An 18,936-nucleotide genomic window follows, 5' to 3' on the forward strand; every position below is an offset into this window, starting at 1 on the left:
AAATATCTATAATGAATTAGCATCTGTTAGTAATTAATTTATGCAATCAACTTCTCTTCTGCATTTACTTGTCTCTGTCATTGCATTCTGTGCTTGTGTAGTTTTTAACAATTCTTTCATATAATCTCTTTCATCTCATAATTTGCACTCATATAATTTTAATAATTCTTTCACATAATTCTTAATGTTCTTTTGCTCTATGCTTCACTGTGAAATGGCTTGTCATATTCTTCCACTTCAATCTTCTTTTTATAAGAACTTTCTTTGTATGACCTTTTCTTTTGATCTCTTTTTTTTTTTTTTTTAAATCAATTTATAATCTGTATTTAGAACAGTGCCAGATTGTTAATTAAAATACATCTGTTACAATGTCATGTTATCATTATCAACAGCTAGTCTTATATTTCTTGTCAAATGTAGTACAGTTAACTGCTGTTATATATATGAATGCTGCAGGCAAGCTGCAACAACTACAACACAGCTGTCATACAGTACAACAGAGTCAATTCACTCAGAGCTGCCGTTCATGGATTTGATGGGGTTCACATGACATCGCGTGAGGTCACGTTACAGTATTTTTTTCACGGAAAAAGTTGGTTTTTCTATAATATAAAGAGAGAAGAGAGAAGATATAAAGAGAGATTTTATTTATTTTTTTTTTTTCCCCGTCGAAAACTAGCCGTGCGGCATCAGTGCTCCATAGCTGGTTTAGTGTGGGCTACTCAAACACCTTCCATAGATACCATACCGTGACAATATCAGACTTATCTATCGGGGTTGGCAATGTCTGTGCCAGCTAACCGTTGTATATCAGCTGAAGTATCTCTCCATACCTAACCGTCTCTCGTCAGGGCTAATATACAAGTCTCTAGGGGTGGAACTGACAGTTTGTGTCTGTTGACTAAGAGTTTCAATATCTCTGACCATGCAAAGAAAAAAAAAAAAAAAGTCGAAGTTGTTTTCAAAAAGGGATACCTACCATATTTAGCCACAGATTATTGTTCCCTTCATCTGAAGAGACTACAACGATCCTGATCAACCCTTTACTCTTAAGTAAAGAGGAGTTAATCAAGCACTTTCCATACACATAAATTACCAATACATGTGACATGGTCCACGGGAATCCACCAAGACTCTGATTGGGCTCATGATCATCAAGCAAAAGCTCTTGAGGATCAGAAAATATGTGACATAAATTCCAGTAGGATGTCCCCCGACCTTTTTGCTTGGGCTATAGAAAATCATTCTGGCATGATTTTGCATGGAAACTTTTTACAGAATTCTCAACAGCCCGTGTATCAAGACGATAAATATCCCATGGCCATTGAAACAATCGCGATATGAGCTTCACGAGGGATTTATTTCCTTTTTTTTTTTTCATTTCTTTTCCTTTTTCGCAATGATAATTTGCTGGCGAGCCCTTACATTAGCCCAGTCAACAAGCCCTTGGATTCGTATTCAACGGCACCAGAGGATTATTCCTCCATTGAAAATAGATTCTTTGCACTACTGCGTTGTTTACAAGGACTACGCAGTATAGGCATTGGGCACGCAACTTTATTCGCCCCGTGGCACACTCCTCGCCACCAAGGGCTAGATACGATCCGATGCGGAAGTTATTTTTCAACGATATTTTTGAAGATGATGATCATGGCAAGAGCTTTTGGAACTCTTTCTCCTAAGATACTGGAGCAATAGTTTTAAATTTCGATCAAATGGACGGATCTTCTCGGGCGTTGTTCTTGACCTTGCTGTCCCCCGCCCCGCCCCCCCACCCCCACTCCCGGTCTCTTGAAGGATGTGTCGCTGGATCCATGGGCCTACCGGGAACGCCCCGCATAACTGGGGGATTCCGGGGGTCTTGAGGTCCGGCCTGGGGGAAGGACCAAAGAAGGAAAGTCCCAGGCGGAGGAGGTCAGTGCTAAAGGCTGCGGACCCCAATCAGACACCGCACAATATGCCTTAAAGAATTACCCAAATTCTTAATTAAGCTGATCTGCAAATTGGAGCTCTGGATCGTTGGATACGGGCAATGTTACCATTTTTACCCACCAATGGTTAACCAGTGGAAGATAAGCAACATAGGATTCAGGAGGGGAACAGGGATCTGTTTCTGTATATTCAGGAAGATGAAGAAGTTGCTAATTTTGGATAATAATTTTATTAAAGTATAATATTTTTTCTTTTGCTGATCTACTATCAACGAAGCTGGAAAGCATACAGGAAATACGTTTGATTTTTGATGTCTCAAACACATGGCAACATTTCCCCCCCTCCCTGCTCTGAGAAAGGTTCTCAGCAGCGTCGACAGGAATGCCCCACACACAAACGGAACTCTTGCAGACCGAAAATGTCGTGGGGAAGCTCTTGGGATCTTGTGGAGATAGTTTTCGCTTTTATTTATGTTCTAAGCCCAAATCATTCCAGCGATCTCGATGATTCCAACTATTCAACAGAAATCAAGTCGGTTCATGAAAAACGAAAAAAACCTCCCATCGCCTCAGCAAAAGCATGAGAAGATCACTCTCCTATACGGCTTGTCTTTAGTGTGTGTTTAAAGTTCAATAATGGAGAATGATTGAACATTATCCAAGATGCAGCTCAAACATACATGGTAATGGTGGCGAATACTGAACTGAGTCCGATCAAATCCGAAACGATATATCCGCATCCACAAGAGTACTAAGAATTTTCCTGGAAATTATGAAGCCCTTCATTGCTGTGTCAACGACAAATGATGTACAGAATGCAAAGAAGAACGCTAGAATAGTTGCTCAACTAGGACTTGCCGCACTAGCTCCCTCTCCCGCCTTCATCACACTGCTCTCCCAGGGACTATTACGTCTGTTCTAGCATATTGTTTGATATTTACTACGTTATTTCCACTAGTTATTTATCAGTAATTACCAGTGGCTGATTTATTTAGCAATGGTGTCGCAAAAGCGCTCTCTTATTTATTGCCACCCCCTAATGAAATAGGACCAAAGGAAGAGATGAGACGGAAAGAGATATGTTAATCCCGGGGTCTACGCCAGCACAAATTGACACGGTGGTAGAGTGGTTAATACGTGAGACTTGAACCCGCTGTGTGTTCTACCAGCAAATGGTTTCGACATCTCATACCTTCGGGTGCGCAAGTTCGAATCTTGTCCGTGTCGAATATTTTTATTTTTATTTATTTATTTATTTATTTATTTATTTATTTTTTTTTTTTACCTCACATTCTCTTACCCACAGGATAGATATGAGACAACTTCTGTATGATATGATGTGCAGTATAATGTTAGCATTAAAACTTTGTAGTGTGCTACGAGCGCAGGTAACAAGCAAAATGACACTATGGTAGTGAGGTACCACACTTTCTATTGGAAATTTTCATCGTTCATCCTCACATAGGAGTAACCTCCAAAAGGCAGAACCCATGGAAAAACAAGACAAAAGAGAGAATAAGAGAGCCAAGGGTGAAAGATGAAACAAACCTTACGAAATGAATCTCAGAGTCCCCGCAATAACCAACAAGGAATTGGAATGACATCTTCCTTTTGCAGATCCACCATCCCTGCCTTTGCAATCAGGGAGAAATTCGCGCCCGCGAATCATAATTACCATTCCACGACAAACTTCGCAAGGATAGTGCCTGTGAGAAACGAGGCGCACCCTTGCTTGCGGATGGGATAATCTGTCTATCCACCGACTTTTCTCACCACGTGATCGTGCGTCAGTCGCACTCGACTCTTCTACCTTGTGATTGGTAGATTTGGGGCTTTTCAATCTAGCTTTTGAAGCTGTGTTGATTCATTTAAATGCGGATGGAGCAGCATTCTTTCGATTTGGAATTGAGCTGATCAGGATGAGGAAATCAAGTGTTGTTCTGTTTCCCTTTTTTTTCGGGTTCAATTTTGATGTCTTGCCGGGATTTTTGTCGTCTCAGCTGCAAGTAATACCATAAGGTTTTTCTTTGCTTTTTCCACGACTGGTTTTCTGGTTTTTCGCAGCATGAGAGTTGAAGCGACAAAAAGTGGTTAAGACAGCCATGTTTGAAACTGGGCTCGCATGATTGGCAAGAGATCACGAGGATTTGCCTGTTCCCTGGCTATTGAAGAGGAAGAGAGAGTGCTCACACTTTTTTACAGCGCTTTACTGAGGTTTCATGCATTTTTTAGCGTAAGGAAGGTCAGTTCGTTAACTGGTTTTTTGGTTTTTTGGTTTTTTGGTTTTTTTTTTTTTTTTTTTTTTTTGCCACTTGCTGATCATATTTTATTCAGAGAATTGAGATATTCGATATAAGATCTCACCTGGTATGAGGCGCAGTTTCATTTCATTGCTTACCCATCCATGCATATTGGTCTTCCTTGTTGGCCCTGCCCTCTGAACCTCGTATTTCAGAATAGAACCTCAACCTTGTTAAGACTATGAACCGAATTGATTCCTTGGTTGGATGAAAAATCAGCCCATATATTTCCGCAGTCACGAAGACGTGGAATGTGAAAAACTGTAGGCAAATTCAGCAGCGCCTTTCACGTCCTCGCACTGGGACATTGATGGTTTTCATTTTTACAAGTTGTCATTTAAGAAGGCCCTGATGATCAACTAACTATTTTTGAAGGGACGTTGATAAATCTGTAACTGAAAATTATATCAGCCTATAAAATTCCACGATCAACATACTAGCGTGGGGGTGAACTTTTGAACTACGCTTCTGGCTGGAGATGCATGTGTTCGCTGATGACTTGACCTCAGGTAAGTATATTTGAGTTTTGGCAACTGTTGTTGGCGGGTATCAAAAAGTGATTTGTTGGCTTTTTCATGGACTGTGTGCTTTTCACTATTTTGCTTTTGCTTCAATTTGTTTTCTCTTCTGATATTGAATTGTCATACCCCACCCATCCTGAGGTTGAAGGTTTCACGGAGAAATTTTGGTATAAATGTCTTTGGTGTGTTTGGAACGGAGTAATGATGGCAACGTAAGGGTTGATAGATCCTGAATCGCTGGAAGGAATCCAGAATCTCTGGTTACTGATATCTTCCTCCGTTTCCCAGCCTGAATGACGCAAAAGTCCAGTATAGATAGAAGTAAATTAGTGGAGATTGGACTTAGCGGAATAATAGTGAGTCAATAGACTACATTCGTGGTATAGAACTAAATATCCTTGTTTTTAGCAAGAAACCATATGAACATGAATACATATCCATATACCTTTCAATACCGGTTCCTATGTGCTGGTAGAGGAGAGAATATATTGTCGGACAACTTATCTGGCTGCCAATCTGAGTTGATATTCATCTTTCCCAATCTGGAAGCATCACATTTCTCTGCTCCAGGCCATCAGATCAATGTTGTGAAAGGTTTATAGAGCCATGCCCTTTATGTATGGTTCAGCAAAACAGAACACAGTATGTCCTCTTACGACTTAAGGTGAGATGGTCTAAAACATGAAAAACAAAATATTCCCTAGGGTCGCTGGCCAAAGCGGAAACCACTGATGATGATCGTGGGAAAAGCGATCTCATGTCACCCCATAATTTCTACAGGCACTAAGACAAATAAGCCGTAGTTGCGCATGCGATTACTACGATGAGGCCACCATGTGAACGTATCCAACATGTCAATATCGGCTCTGGGGTCGTGGGAGGCGTATCATTCCGTCCTCAAAAATCACCATGGAATTAAGCCTCATCCATTGGTGTCAGCAATAAGGGCAGAAACCAAATGGGTAAATAATCGGGTTCCCTCACGGACTTCACCGCCACAGAAGTTCCACCACGGAGGGAAGGAAGCCGCGTCGGTGAATCCTTGCGATGAGAAGTAGTCATTGATATAGGAGGAAATCATATCAGTACGTTCTCTTAAGCATATGAATGAGAACATGAGGTTTCATTCTCTACTGCATGTATGTACAGTACATCTTTAGCCTCCAAGCCTCTCGATGGCGGTCTCCAGGTTTTAGACTGGAAGATGAACCACTCAGGTCTCCATGGCGATGAAGATATCAGAATAGAGTAGCCATTGAATGACCCGAAACATACTTTATAGACTGAAAGATGGCCCAGTGTTGGAAGCGCATTCAGATATTAGAATCACCCGTTCTAGTAAGTGCCTCTCTTGGGGTGGACAAGAAGTTAGCTTCTCGTAGGTAGAGACATGGATATCACTCCATGTTCAAATAGCATTGCGCAATTGCAAAAATGAAGTAGAATGGATGTATTTCGCCTTCCAGCAAGGTCGGCATTATAAACATCCGCCATTATGGAAACAGTAATATGCGCAACAGCAGAAGGAGAAATTTGATTCGCTAAGGTTTCCATCAATGGCAGAGTGGATGGACTGACACGGAATGCGAAATTGCTTGTATTGTGAACAAGACAGCACTCAAGGGAATTTCCACTCATGTAGAATTCCAATTTCGGTCCCATCCACTCTACGGAGTATCTCATTGACATTGGGCACAATTGGATTCGGCATGAGTCATGTCGACATAAGTATATCAGCAAATTCATTCTTATGGAATTTCTAACAGCTGGAAATTGCCAAATTGGTGACAACATAGTTCGAACTTTGGAGAGTGATATTTGGCCCGATGGGGTCACGAAAATGAAATTCTGTTCTTCCACCAAGTGTAATCCAAGAGCCTGGAGGAATGCGTTGAGGCAACAGAGAGAAGACGCGAGGCATCAGATCTAGTCATCTGCAACGGTAGAGCAGAGTTTAAATTGCCTGAAGCCTTTGCCATTAGATCTGAGGCCTCTGGAAGGACAAGAACCCCGTTCTGCGGCAACAGGAGGCTATAAAACTTTCATGAACCTAGAGCCGAAAGATTTCAAATATATCTTCGTGTAAGATCATACATAGCCTTACCCGCTATATTGCAAGAGAAGGGCCCCCTTTGTCGAGAGTTCCTGGGATATTCTCGTCGGGGCGCACACCGAATATCCCATCCACATGGTCGCCGATGGAGCATTTTGACAGATCTTACTTTCGCCAACTGGTAATGAATGGCCTCGCACTTGGGATTTCATATCCTGGAATGGCTGTATGAATAAAAACCATTGTGTCGATTGAAAGTTATGATGCACTACTTTCCATAACTGTGGTGTTGCCAAAAAAAAAAAAAAAAAAAAAAAAAAAAACAAAGCCCTCTGGAAGGGCCATGCACACCTTTTTTGAGACCCAAATAAGCGGCTGGAGTATGGACTATTTTCTATCGGTGATAGGAATGGGCTCTGGAAAAAGGGCATCTGTGAACGACAATGATTTGATGCTGTGATCAAGAATATCACGGTGAAAAATATTTCCGTCACCGGCATGGCTGACCTCAAAGCAGAGCTCCAGAAATGACCTTCCAGCGTCGAATTTCTATTTTCAGGGAGACAGCGGTGATATCACGCATTGCAGCGTTAATTAGGCCCAGAACACCCATTGGACCATATACCGTGTAAGTGCGTTATTTGATATTATGTCCTGTCTTAATTGTCTGTGATATTGCGTCTTTGCGCTCGACGGCATCCTTGGTAGTTTTCATCGGTCTAACCTCGCTCAAAAGTCACTATGATGAGATGAAGGCAGCCAATCTTAAAAAACTGACTGTTTTAATTACCATTTTGCTTTAAAATACGTTGCTCTACTTTTTTAGTATATTCTAACTTTGCTTAAATTACTGTCGTCTCATGGAATAAATATTGGGCGAGATGTTAACCCTTTAACAGCACTCTCGTTTACATTCGGACAATTTGGCACATCGTCAATGGGAATTTGATAGCGCATATTCCTAGCCGTATTACCAATGATACCCGGTGGCAATGGCCGCCTTCCGCGGTTTCCACTCCTAATCCTAGGAGCGATGTCCCGCGGTGGTGCGCCCCATGCCTCCCGATGTTCCATTGCAGCACGGTTTAGTCGAGGCCCCGCGGTATGCAAGTCAAATTTGCCTTTTGGCTCAAGGAGCATATCCTCAACTTCGTCGCCTTCTCCAATACGTGGCGCTGCCGCAGAAGTCGCGAAGCCTCCTGGTGGAAAAGTGAAGAGATATTTTCTCGGAACATCAATCGTTTTTCTCCTCTGGGCTGGATATATATATGGGACTGACACCCGGGCGAATGCCCATCGGTGGATTGTTCCGCGCCTCATTAGGTGGTATTATCCAGATGCGGAAGATGCTCATCATGCTGGAGTGGAGTGGATGAAATTTCTCTATCGGTTTGGCCTCCATCCTCGAGAAAGGGGAAATCCAGATGGGGACGGTAAACTTGTTACTGAGGTGATATGCCATCTCTGAGCCCTCCTTTTTGTTTGAGAGATAAGGATTTTTAATGATTGAAATCAGGTATTTGGCTATACCCTTTGCAACCCGATTGGGATATCTGGTGGCCTTGATAAGGACGCAGATATCCCGTCAGCCCTGTTTGAACTGGGACCTGCTATCGTTGAGGTTGGAGGAACTACACCTCGTCCTCAGGAAGGAAACCTTAGAAGTCGAGTGTTTCGCATCGTGTCACAGAATGCTTTGATAAATCGTTATGGGCTTAACTCCAAAGGAGCAGATCATATGGCTGCGGTTCTCAAGCAGCGAGTTCGTGAGTTCGCCTACTCTCACGGATTTGGTTCGAGTGAATTTGGAGAACAGTGGGTGCTAGATGGGGGAGCGGGTGTCCCACCCGGCAGTCTTATCGAAGGTAAACTTCTCGCTGTCCAGATTGCAAAAAATAAAGACACGCCGGAGACGGACATCGAAGCCGTCAATAAGGATTACGTTTACTGCGTGGACCTGCTGGGGAAATATGCGGATATCCTTGTTGTGAACGTGTCCAGCCCAAACACCCCTGGCCTTCGAACGCTTCAGGAGTCAGGGCCGCTTACCACGCTTCTAACGGGTGTAGTCAATGCTGCGAAACACACGAGCAGGAAGACAAAACCCTACGTGATGGTTAAAGTAAGCCCAGATGAAGATACCGATGAGCAGATCTCTGGGATCTGCGAGGCCGTCCGCGCATCTGGCGTGGACGGAGTTATCGTGGGAAACACAACTAAAACGAGGCCCGAAGCATTACCCAGAGGCTACAAGCTCTCAGCCCGCGAGGAAGAGACGCTAAAAGAGACGGGAGGATTTTCGGGTCCACATTTGTTCAACAAAACCGTTTCCCTCGTCACCAGATATCGGGCGCAACTTGACAAAATGGTCGTATCTGACGACACTGGTGACAGCACATCACCGTCTGAAACCGACACCACGACATCACAAATGAAATCCCACATGGTCCCAAAAGTGATTTTTGCATCTGGCGGAATTATGAATGGAGAACAGGCTGCGAAAACTCTGAAAGCTGGGGCTGACTTAGCGATGCTCTACACGGGGTTGGTCTACGGGGGCAGCGGAACAATTACTAGAATAAAAGCAGAAATGCGAGAAATTGCGGACGGGGTAGAGAAGTAATTGGATTGTTTTGGGTCTTGGAACAATATTTTACTTTGTCTGACAGCTATCAACATATAGTGCCTTCTGGGTAGTGAAAAGGGGAAGTTAGAAAAATACGCATTAGAGACGGAAAATAGAGGAAGTCGTGTCGCCTACGCAACCGTGCAGTTTTCATCTTTTCTTCCCGACTTTGATCGGAATAACGCCTTGTCTGTATATGTGGTTTTCAAAAGTCGAAACGCTCGTCTATATACATAAAAAATAAATGTGGAAGAATCATGATCATGGGGAATTTTCGCGCAGTTACTTTAGCGAGGGAAAAGAAGGAGATGAATCGACCCCCTTTGCTTGAGCATTCAAACAATGTAGATGTTTAAATTACATATATAAAAAAGAGACCTTCCAGAGACAACTCTAACAAGCAAATTTGGCCTCATACTCTGCAAGAACTTTCGCCTTGCCTGCGGAGGCACTTCCGGCATCAAAGCGGTAGGTCGGCCAGTCACCAGCCAACTTCTTCGCCAGATCGATGCCAATAACCATAACCCTCTGGCCAAAGCAGAGCACCTGGGAATCGCTGCTGAGAACTCATCTCTCTACGGAGAATGGATTCGTGGGCGGCAACGGCGCGGATGGCCGTAATCTTATTGGCGCGCAACCGCCACACCCAGGCCAGTTCCACAGATCAGAAGGGTGTGGTCCGCTCTTCCTCCCTTGATGAGTTGGATGGCCTGGACGGCAATGTGTGGGTAAGGTTATTTGAGAGGTGGGGTTTTAGGGTCTCGTTGCAGCTGTGGCCGGCTTTCATCGCATGCCATGACGATGCGGAGGGTTGCGAGCGACATTTTGGCGGGGTTTTGTAGATATTTTGTGGCAGTAAACAGGATGGGTTTCAAAAGGAGACTCTTATCAAGGAGCAGAGATATTGTATACGGAGAAAGATGCAAACGGATATGAGAAATGGGAACAAGGATCATGAGCATAGCCTCTAGGATATATATTCACCCAGCATAACATCCAATCCTACCTCTCTCTGCTGTCCAACCAAGGTTAATAATACAAAAATGGAGAGCTTCGTGAATTATGACCAGTCATTCTGCATTTCATTAACATGTTAAATCGCCTCCTACTTATGGCAAAATATTGGGTCGGCAATAGGCTCAAAGCAATGGGCAATCCTGGGCCGAAGGACGAAAGGGAGGATAGAGTTTAATTGAACCCAGTTATAAAGACCCTTTCTGTGGAATGGATCTTACCTCCGACCTTCTCGAACCGGATTCTCATGAACAACGATTGAAAAATATGACGCGGATGAAGCCTGGCACCTTCTTGGAGCTTGTCAATTGGCTACGGAACTATACAAGTATAAAAGAGCTGACAGATCCACTTGCTATTCATATTGAACAGAAGCTCTTGATTTTTCTATATATAACCACTCAAGGAATGGCATATAGAAACACTGCGGAGATGTTCCATCATTCCACAGATACAATATCAAAGTAAGCATAGATCACCCATAGCAGATATGTGTAATACTCACTATTTTATATAGAATATTCCATGAAGTGTTTAAGAAATTATGTGAACTGTATGACCATGTTGTTCATCTGCCTGTCTGTCAAATGGAATATAGCAGGGAGGCTCTGAGTGATAATCCCAAACAGTGGCCATTCTTCAAAGGGTGTATTGGAGCTCTGAATGGAACTCATCTGTCAATTGCAGTTCCTTCAAACCAGCAGTCATCATGGTGAAATTGAAAAGGATGGATATCACAGAAGGTTCTGGCGGCATGCAATCATGAGTTGAATTTCGTATATATTTATCCTGGAATGGAAGGATCTTCTCACGATAGCTGTGTTATTGCTCATGCTCAAAATAATGACGATTTTTTGACTGCAACTGCAATGAATGACTGCTATTTCCTTGCAGATGCCGGTTATTCAAAGAGATTAAGAGGCGTTTTGATTCCATATTCAGAGGTTCAATATCACTTCAAGGAATTCGCACAAATCAACAGAAGATCTGTCAATAAGCAAGAACTTTTTAATCTTCAGCATGCAAGTATGAGAAATGTAATCAAGTGTGTTTTTGACATCTTCGAACAATGATTTTGAATCTATGACAGAGTTAGAGAAGGATATTCAATTAGAATTCAAGTCTGCTTGATCTTTGCTCTTGCAGCTGTTCATAACTTTATGAACAAGCATGAAGAACTTGATGAGGAATTGAATGTTGATTTATCAGAAAATGAAGAAGTCTCACTAGATAATGAACAGAGTGATGAGTGAAAGGATGATTCTTATATGATTAAAAAGCGAGATGAGATCGCGGAGCGGATGTGGAAGGCCTATATTTATTATATAGAGAACTAGCAGCATATAGAACGCAGGTTGAAAAGCAATAAAAAGCAGGTTAAAAAGCACATTAAAAAGCCTGTTAAAAAGCATGTAAAAGGAGGCGGAATAGTAGTAGGAATAGTAGTTGAAATAGTAGTGAGAGCCGTGGTGAAAAGTAGGTGAGATAGTAGTAAGAATAGTAGTAGAAATAGTAATAGAAATAATAGTGGGAGCTGTGGTGAAAAGTAGAGTGGCTGGCTTGATGAGATCTTGTATCTAGTTAATCATAATATAGAACTACACATCGCGATATTTTTTCGAATTTTATCAAAAATACTGTAAATACAATTAAAAACACTGTTTTAAATCATCACCACTTTTTGTGTGAGGAGGTTAGGTAAATAAAATGATTTAATTGGCCAATAGATTACATCATGGTAATATATACCATAAATACATATAAAATACCATATCGTAATATTAAATAAATCATAAGAATGTGCAAGAATATGGCAATATTGCTCATATATCTACATTCATCCTCTAAAAATCGTCAATTAACATGCTTTTCCTTCTACTTTTCAACCGCGTTCCCATTACTATTTCAATTACTATTCCATCTACTTTTCTGTCTACTATTCCGCCTCCTTTTACATGCTTTTTACATGCTTTTTAACATGCTTTTTAACCTGCGTTCTCTAGAATATCCATTATAAAAGCACGCCGCTGCTCTAGTGAGCTATCACTGAATCCCAAATAAACCTGCGCCATTGCGCCATTGCTTGCAAAAAGACGTGGAACTGCAGCATAACGCCAATATGGAACCATTCCATTACTATCCCTCCATTCCTCAAGAAGTAATTCATTTACTTCTTGTAGAAATAATCTAGTGGCTTTCTCAGGAGCCCGTTCAGAAACCTCTCGTAAGCCATTAACCATCTCCTTGTTCATTTCTAGCAATACTGATCTAAGCTCTGAGATTGATTCAGCATTCATCTTCTTTTTCCCCTTTCTCAAACGTTTTCGTTCTGGAGCAGGACTGTCCGCAGCAGAACTGTCCACAGCAGTAAGAGCCAGATCATTCAATGCCAGGGCATTTGATGCAGGTGATGATGAAGGATATAAGTCATCATCTGTATCCAGTTGCCGTCTCATAGCTCGAGAACCAACTGCATATTGCCCTGTTGCAAGTTTCCCTTCAAGTAGTTGCTCATTCAACTCTCGAAATGGGGGCCCCTGATCTCGAAATATAATCAAGTCCATATGACGTTGAAAATACTCTTCCATGACCTCCGGATCATTAATGTACGTTTCGCGTTCTGCACACCAAGTCCAGCCAGAGATCTGATTCTTGTGCCTCATCCACAGCCGCCAAATACATTTATTACTCCTCCATCGATTCTCAAGGTTGTTTTTATTGATAGTTTGATGAGTGACACGTCGGACTGCTTTAACTGCAATATTCCATCCATGAATCTTGAAGTTTCCATTGTCTGTTTCCCACCCATCCTTTTTCGCGTCAAACAGGCCCAGCAGCATTGCTTCATCCATTGCCGGATTCCATGCAACGCGCGAACGAGATTGGGAGACGGATTGGGAGGCGGATTGGGAGGCGGATTGGGCGGCGGATTCAACGGCGGATTCAACGGCGGATTGATGAAAAGCAATAGGAAACGTCAACTGAGTTGAATCTTCTATTATTATTGGCGGCGCAGGCAACGTGGCAGGCACTATGGCAGGTGAGGGAGAGGTAGGCCATTGGCTTGATGAAACTGAAACTTCTTCGGGTTCAAAGAGCCCCATATTATTTGAAGACTGACTGCCCGGCATTTTTCACAGCTCTATCATACAAAATAGGTGAGGTTGAATTGAATAAGAACGGTCTGCCTGTCATCACGGGTGTGTATTTGATTATTACATTTAAAAACCGCGGTGATTTTAGGGTGGCAATAAAGGTTTGAAAAATCAACGCCGGCAGTACGCTAGTATCCACTTTTTGCGTGCAGGATATACGGCTTTGTACGTGCAACCGAACACGCCCAGACGGATTTTGCAACGCGCACCAAAAAATTACCGCTTTCAGTTAGGTGCTCGCACCAACCTCGTATTTTTAACTTCGCCGGCGCCGCCCACTTCTTGCTAGCTTCTTGTAAAGCCCCGTAATATTGGTGCGCGTTCCAATCTGCCATATTGGGTTAAGCGTTTGAAAATCAGGGGCCCGTGGCGTGGATGACGTGGATGATTATGATGGATCACGGTGTAGGAAAAATTGTTAGTGGGTACTACGGCTACCCTATCACGTGCCCCCCAACATATTGTATTGCTCTGGCGCCACGGCCAAGATGTTCATCGGATTAAAATATACCCACGCCGCTTCTATAATACACCAAGATTTGATTTTACAAGCCCTTCGGATAGTGCAATTTAATAATTACATGGTGGTTATTAAAATCCGCCGCGTACTTGGCAACTAGGCGATAATCGGATTATTGGTGCGCGCAGTTGTTGGTGCGCGCAACTGTTGCAAAATCCGTAGTATTGCGTGAGCAATTGTGGGGCAAGGCCCCCCTTGAGGGCTAGATCCAGAATGGTATAGTGAAGTCTCTCCATCAAGGATGACTCAGTTATGAATAGAGAAATGTAACTAGAGAGTAGCCGAACATAAGGGTAGGCTAGTGAGGTGAAGGCTGTCATAGTCTCAGACTGCATATGGCCCTAGAAAAAATATGAAGAACAACAACAACAACAACAACAACAACTGCAACCGCCAGTCGCAGCATAGTGTGGGAACCACGCTTGCACATCTCACCAAACTTTCAAATACCAACCAATTGGCTACGCCGGCACAAAACCCATTTGTCTTATTGCATCCTGCCCTTTTTGACGCAGTTCCTCAACTTGGAGGAGATATGTATCGCTAGGGTTTCTTCCGGTAAGTATGGCGGTACCAAATACTTGGGCTCGGGTAATCTGGATAACTTGTCTGGGGTTACCAGACGGTATAGGAAATATAGGCTGTGCATGCGGTGAGTTATTGTGATATATTACTTTGGTACAAGGATAAACCATTAAAATCCCGTGTTGACAGATAGGAGAAAACAGTTCTCACCTCAGTTTGTAGCAAAATAGCATTTCCCGACATATCTCTTCCATGAATCTCTATGTCACCCTTGATTCTTCCCCCCGATAGCTTTGCCCATTTGATGAGAAATACAAGCTGAACGTGAGGTCTCCCACCTATTAACCACAAGTTCTTGTCGTTATTTAGCCGGGTGCAGGACTCTGTCCAGCCGCTTTCTACGACGAGGGTGGGGAGAGGTAACATATCAGGTAAAAAACACGAGTCGGGTTCTTTGGCAGACGAAAGGTATGGGCTAGAGAAATGTTCAAAAGCTACATGCTGTTAATATGGCACGAGGTGACGAAGGGGAAAACTGAGGGGAGATATTCCGCTGCGCTACAAACAAGAAAGAAATGAATCATTCGACGCAAATCAAAATTCAACTCACTTGTGCCAACGCGAAACTTGATCAACCTTGCCTCTGCAGGAGACAGAAAGCCGGCCATGCGCATTTGGCCGAGCTCAAAGCAAAGCCATTCTTGATGGCAATCATGGACGTGAGTCGGCATTATTCGGGCAGTTAATACCCGGGTCACGGAATTGTAAGAAAGTCTGAATTTATATTAGGCGTCACGCATCAGTATGGTAATATGTCATGTTGACCTGGTGAGATGAACAACAGCGGGAAACCTACCTAGGAAGTGAGCGCTCTATGTCTGGGTCTTCAGCAAGGGAAGCTACTATCAAGGACCCTGATGTTGGGGCGATGTTTTGAAAGGTTAAGTCGATGGAGTGGTTTGTGTCCAGAATACTCTTGCGAATGGTATTGAACAACTTCTGCGCGGTGGGCTCATCAGAAAGCAACGTGTTGCTCCGTAAGGAGCGCGTTGGTTCGTCACGCGTTGGTTCGCCCATTTTCAATTATGATTCTCTCAAAATACTTCTGGAAAAGTTTCCGGCTCGGCTTAGACGTGACTTTAGTATGGAAAAAAAGAGCTTTCGATAAGATCGAGAGAAAGGAATTCAAGGAATGATTATAAAAGGATTAACGATGCTGAAAGAAGTGGGGAAGCAGACCGTTTGATGTCAGAGAGTCCCAACTGAGCGGTTGGAGCTTTGACGTTTTGCCAAGCAGCAACGCCACCACATGCTAGTGTAGATCTCAACCTTCTTTTTTGCCACTTCTACATTGTAGGTTACGGAATGCATTAACTATGTTGAATTCATTGCTCTCTCACGACCGTTTTGGTCGCTTGTTGTTATCCGGTATGAATCACAGTATAACACCCCAACAAATTCGCGGGTAAGTTGAGGGGCTTGATGCCAAAAACTCAACACGCCTGTTAACTGGGTATCAAGACCAGTATACAAAAATACATTGTAGCACACGAGCTGCAGTGTGCTAAATTATTGAGGAGCTAGTCCCAATTAGGAAGGCAGCCGTAAATAACGCTCATAAACATCACCTCCAACCTCACCTCTACGATATGAAGCTCTACAAATATAAGAGATCTTAACTCAGCGGCCCCGTAACGTATTCATTTTCTAAAAAAGAAAGAAAGAAAGAAAGAAAGAAAGAAAGAAAGAAAGAAGGAAAAGGAAAAAAACAACAACTAACTACTCCTTCACCATATCAACCGCTGCCTCTAGGAGGCGCCCGATATTCTTGACTTTGGCCTTTAAGGCCGTGTTCTCTGCCCGCAAATGGGCAATCTCCATATCTTTGGGGTCTATGACCTTGACACTCTCCTCCCACTCCTTCTGCTTGGCCTTGCTGAGCTGTTTGATTAAGAGACCCAGCTCTCCTTCATCCTCTGCAGGGCGCTGGCATTTGCAGCTGATGGTTTTGGCCTTTACAGTCACAGACTTCTTCCCCTTTTTCTCCTTCTCCTCTTTCTTCTTCTTCTCCATCTCCTTCTTCTCCTTCTCCTTCTTCTTCTCCTCCTTCCCCTTCTCCTTCTCCTTCCCCTCATCTTCCACTGACGTCTCGCGGTTGCCTAGTTCCATGTTAGTTTCTAACTCTAATGGCTAATGGCTAACTTGATTTAGTTGTAGACCTACTTATATGATAATAGCAATGACTCCCCATGCTGTTATAGTGACAGCTAGCACATGCTTCGCAGCAGTGGCCGGAGAGGCCAACACAAGTTTTGAAAGGGCCTTCACCTCGGGCGCAGTGGGGGCAGAGAGGATTTGCAATCTGCCTTCACAACTGCAAAAGAACAGCCTTCTGATTGACAGAACAGCCCAGGTTAAGAGTCTTATCCTCACAGACATCAGACTCACAGTGCTATGACATGTTCATGAGAGCAGTCATCTCTTCTGTCAGCCTAGCTGGCAGGGTTTCTTTCAGAGCCGTCCAGCGTCCAGGGGCCTGTTCTGCAGTCACAGAAAAGGCAGCAGCAGCAGAGGCAGAGGCATAGAAAAAGATGAAGAAGGCAGAGAAGAAGAAGATGGAAGATGCAGAAAGAGGGTAAAATGAGTTAGCAGCAACAGCATTCTCCTCTGCAGTCATTTGAGCTTTGATTTAAGTGACAGCTGCTATGATATTTTGAGCTATTCTATTCATCAGTTTTCTAACACTCATCTAACAGATGAGTGTTTGCATCAAATCTGTCAATTTCAGAATGCCTCAGCTTTCTTCAATTTACAGAGATTTGTTTTCTTCATCCTGTCTTTGTTCTTTTCTTTGACCTTTGCAGCCGCAATCTCCACAGCATGGGCATAGAACTGATGTGTTCGACAAACTTCTTCAGAATTGATGGCTGTAAACATGTCTGATTCAGAGTTTGACTCTGTGATGAAAGAAGGCATGCTGCTGCTGCTGTTGATGTTGCTGTTATTGTTGCTGTTGTTGCTGCTGCTGCTGCTACTGCTGCTGCTGCTATTGTTGTTGTTGTTATAGTTGTTGTTGTTGTTGTTGTTGTTGTTGTTGTTGTTGCTCTTATTTCAGGTTATTGTTGTTGTTGTTGTTGTTGTTGTTGTTGTTGTTGTTGTTGTTGTTGTTGTTGTTGTTGTTGTTGTTGTTGTTGTTGTTGTTGTTGTTGTTGTTGTTGTTGTGTGTGTGTGTTGTGTGTGTGTGTGTTGTTGTGTGTTGTGTTGTTGTTGTTGTGGAGGTGGTGTTATTTGACATTCTACGCCTATGCCTACTACTACTGCTATATTATATTTTTCAGGGGAGCAGGGGTGGGGGGGCGAGCAGAGGATAATTGGAATTATTCATTGACATGTAATTCACATCTTACTATTTATTCTATTCTATTGATACTATTGTTATGTGAAATACGGGCCGCAATTCACTATTTAAAGGTCATGTGACCATCTGTAAATATATCCACTGTCATGGATTTCCAGCTTTTAAACACTTCAACCCACTCAATTACTTTTTAATTATTCAAATATTGGCTGTGTATGGATCATCATCACTCTCCTGCATTGATTAAGACACTGTGGAAGCTTGGGAGAGCTGCGGAGGTTGTGAGAATGATGATGAAGAGGAATGAATGGGTAGATCAAAAGTAATGGCTACAGGGAGTGCAAGAAATTGCAGATAATCAGTAGAAAGATCAATGAGTTCAGAAATGTTACTTATTTGTTGAGATTGACAACATTCTGCATTCAAACATCTCATTTTCATAGTCTGAGACTTCTTCTTACAAAAACAGATGTAACCCTAACCCTAAGTCTTAAACAGGTCAGATATTGATGTGCTGAGAAGGGTTGAGATACAGAACTGCAAGAGACAGCTCTATTGATATGATATAGAAATTTCAATGTCATAACAAAGTTGCTAATGTGATATACTGAAAGAACTGTATGAATCCAGAGCAGCATTCATAAAACAAAAACATTTGCATTCAGTCATTTGACTGTATGAACTGGGAAAAGCTGTATATAGATTCCAATGCAAGATGAAAGAAACCTCTGTGAGTCATTCACAAACTCTTCTTTGAGAGCTGTAAGTCATGATTAGATTCATTATAATCCTTTGAAATGTAGCAAGTAGCAATAAAGAAGCTCAGATTGGCTATTTATACAGATGCAGTAAAAAGAGCCTTGAAATAGAATAGAATGAATGAAGCTGTAATTGCTTGTATTTTGCTCAGGCCTTCCTAACGCGGGCGGCCCG

At 42.7% G+C, this 18,936-nt stretch overlaps 5 protein-coding genes and 1 non-coding gene across 6 annotated transcripts; 4 read left to right on the forward strand and 2 right to left on the reverse strand.

Annotated features, from left to right (window-relative positions):
* Window positions 1–3,043: 3,043 nt before the first annotated feature.
* Window positions 3,044–3,158, forward strand: HCAG_09421. The gene has a single exon. It is a non-coding gene; the product is annotated as a tRNA-Ser (tRNA).
* A 4,623-nt stretch (window positions 3,159–7,781) lies between these two features.
* HCAG_08741 (hypothetical protein) lies at window positions 7,782–9,428 on the forward strand (the record flags this gene model as incomplete). The annotated part of the gene is made up of 2 exons (XM_001536369.1): window positions 7,782–8,255; window positions 8,322–9,428. 2 exons carry the CDS (start codon window positions 7,782–7,784, stop codon window positions 9,426–9,428), a joined length of 1,581 nt encoding a protein of 526 aa, XP_001536419.1.
* Window positions 9,429–10,015: 587 nt separating this feature from the next.
* HCAG_08742 (predicted protein) lies at window positions 10,016–10,273 on the forward strand (the record flags this gene model as incomplete). The annotated part of the gene is made up of 1 exon (XM_001536370.1): window positions 10,016–10,273. The coding sequence occupies one exon, from the start codon at window positions 10,016–10,018 to the stop codon at window positions 10,271–10,273; it is 258 nt and encodes an 85-aa protein (XP_001536420.1).
* Window positions 10,274–10,655: 382 nt separating this feature from the next.
* HCAG_08743 (predicted protein) lies at window positions 10,656–11,161 on the forward strand (the record flags this gene model as incomplete). Its single annotated transcript, XM_001536371.1, has 2 exons — window positions 10,656–10,909; window positions 10,963–11,161. 2 exons carry the CDS (start codon window positions 10,656–10,658, stop codon window positions 11,159–11,161), a joined length of 453 nt encoding a protein of 150 aa, XP_001536421.1.
* Window positions 11,162–14,581: 3,420 nt separating this feature from the next.
* Window positions 14,582–15,722, reverse strand: HCAG_08744 (predicted protein; the record flags this gene model as incomplete). Its single annotated transcript, XM_001536372.1, has 4 exons — window positions 14,582–14,761; window positions 14,856–14,983; window positions 15,256–15,419; window positions 15,502–15,722. The coding sequence occupies 4 exons, from the start codon at window positions 15,720–15,722 to the stop codon at window positions 14,582–14,584; spliced, it is 693 nt and encodes a 230-aa protein (XP_001536422.1).
* Window positions 15,723–16,424: 702 nt separating this feature from the next.
* Window positions 16,425–17,621, reverse strand: HCAG_08745 (predicted protein; the record flags this gene model as incomplete). The annotated part of the gene is made up of 3 exons (XM_001536373.1): window positions 16,425–16,804; window positions 17,079–17,097; window positions 17,556–17,621. 3 exons carry the CDS (start codon window positions 17,619–17,621, stop codon window positions 16,425–16,427), a joined length of 465 nt encoding a protein of 154 aa, XP_001536423.1.
* Between the last annotated feature and the right edge of the window lie 1,315 nt (window positions 17,622–18,936).

This window comes from Histoplasma capsulatum, genomic scaffold (genome assembly GCF_000149585.1).
Source record: "Histoplasma capsulatum NAm1 scaffold_12 genomic scaffold, whole genome shotgun sequence".
Classification (NCBI taxonomy): domain Eukaryota; kingdom Fungi; phylum Ascomycota; class Eurotiomycetes; order Onygenales; family Ajellomycetaceae; genus Histoplasma; species Histoplasma mississippiense.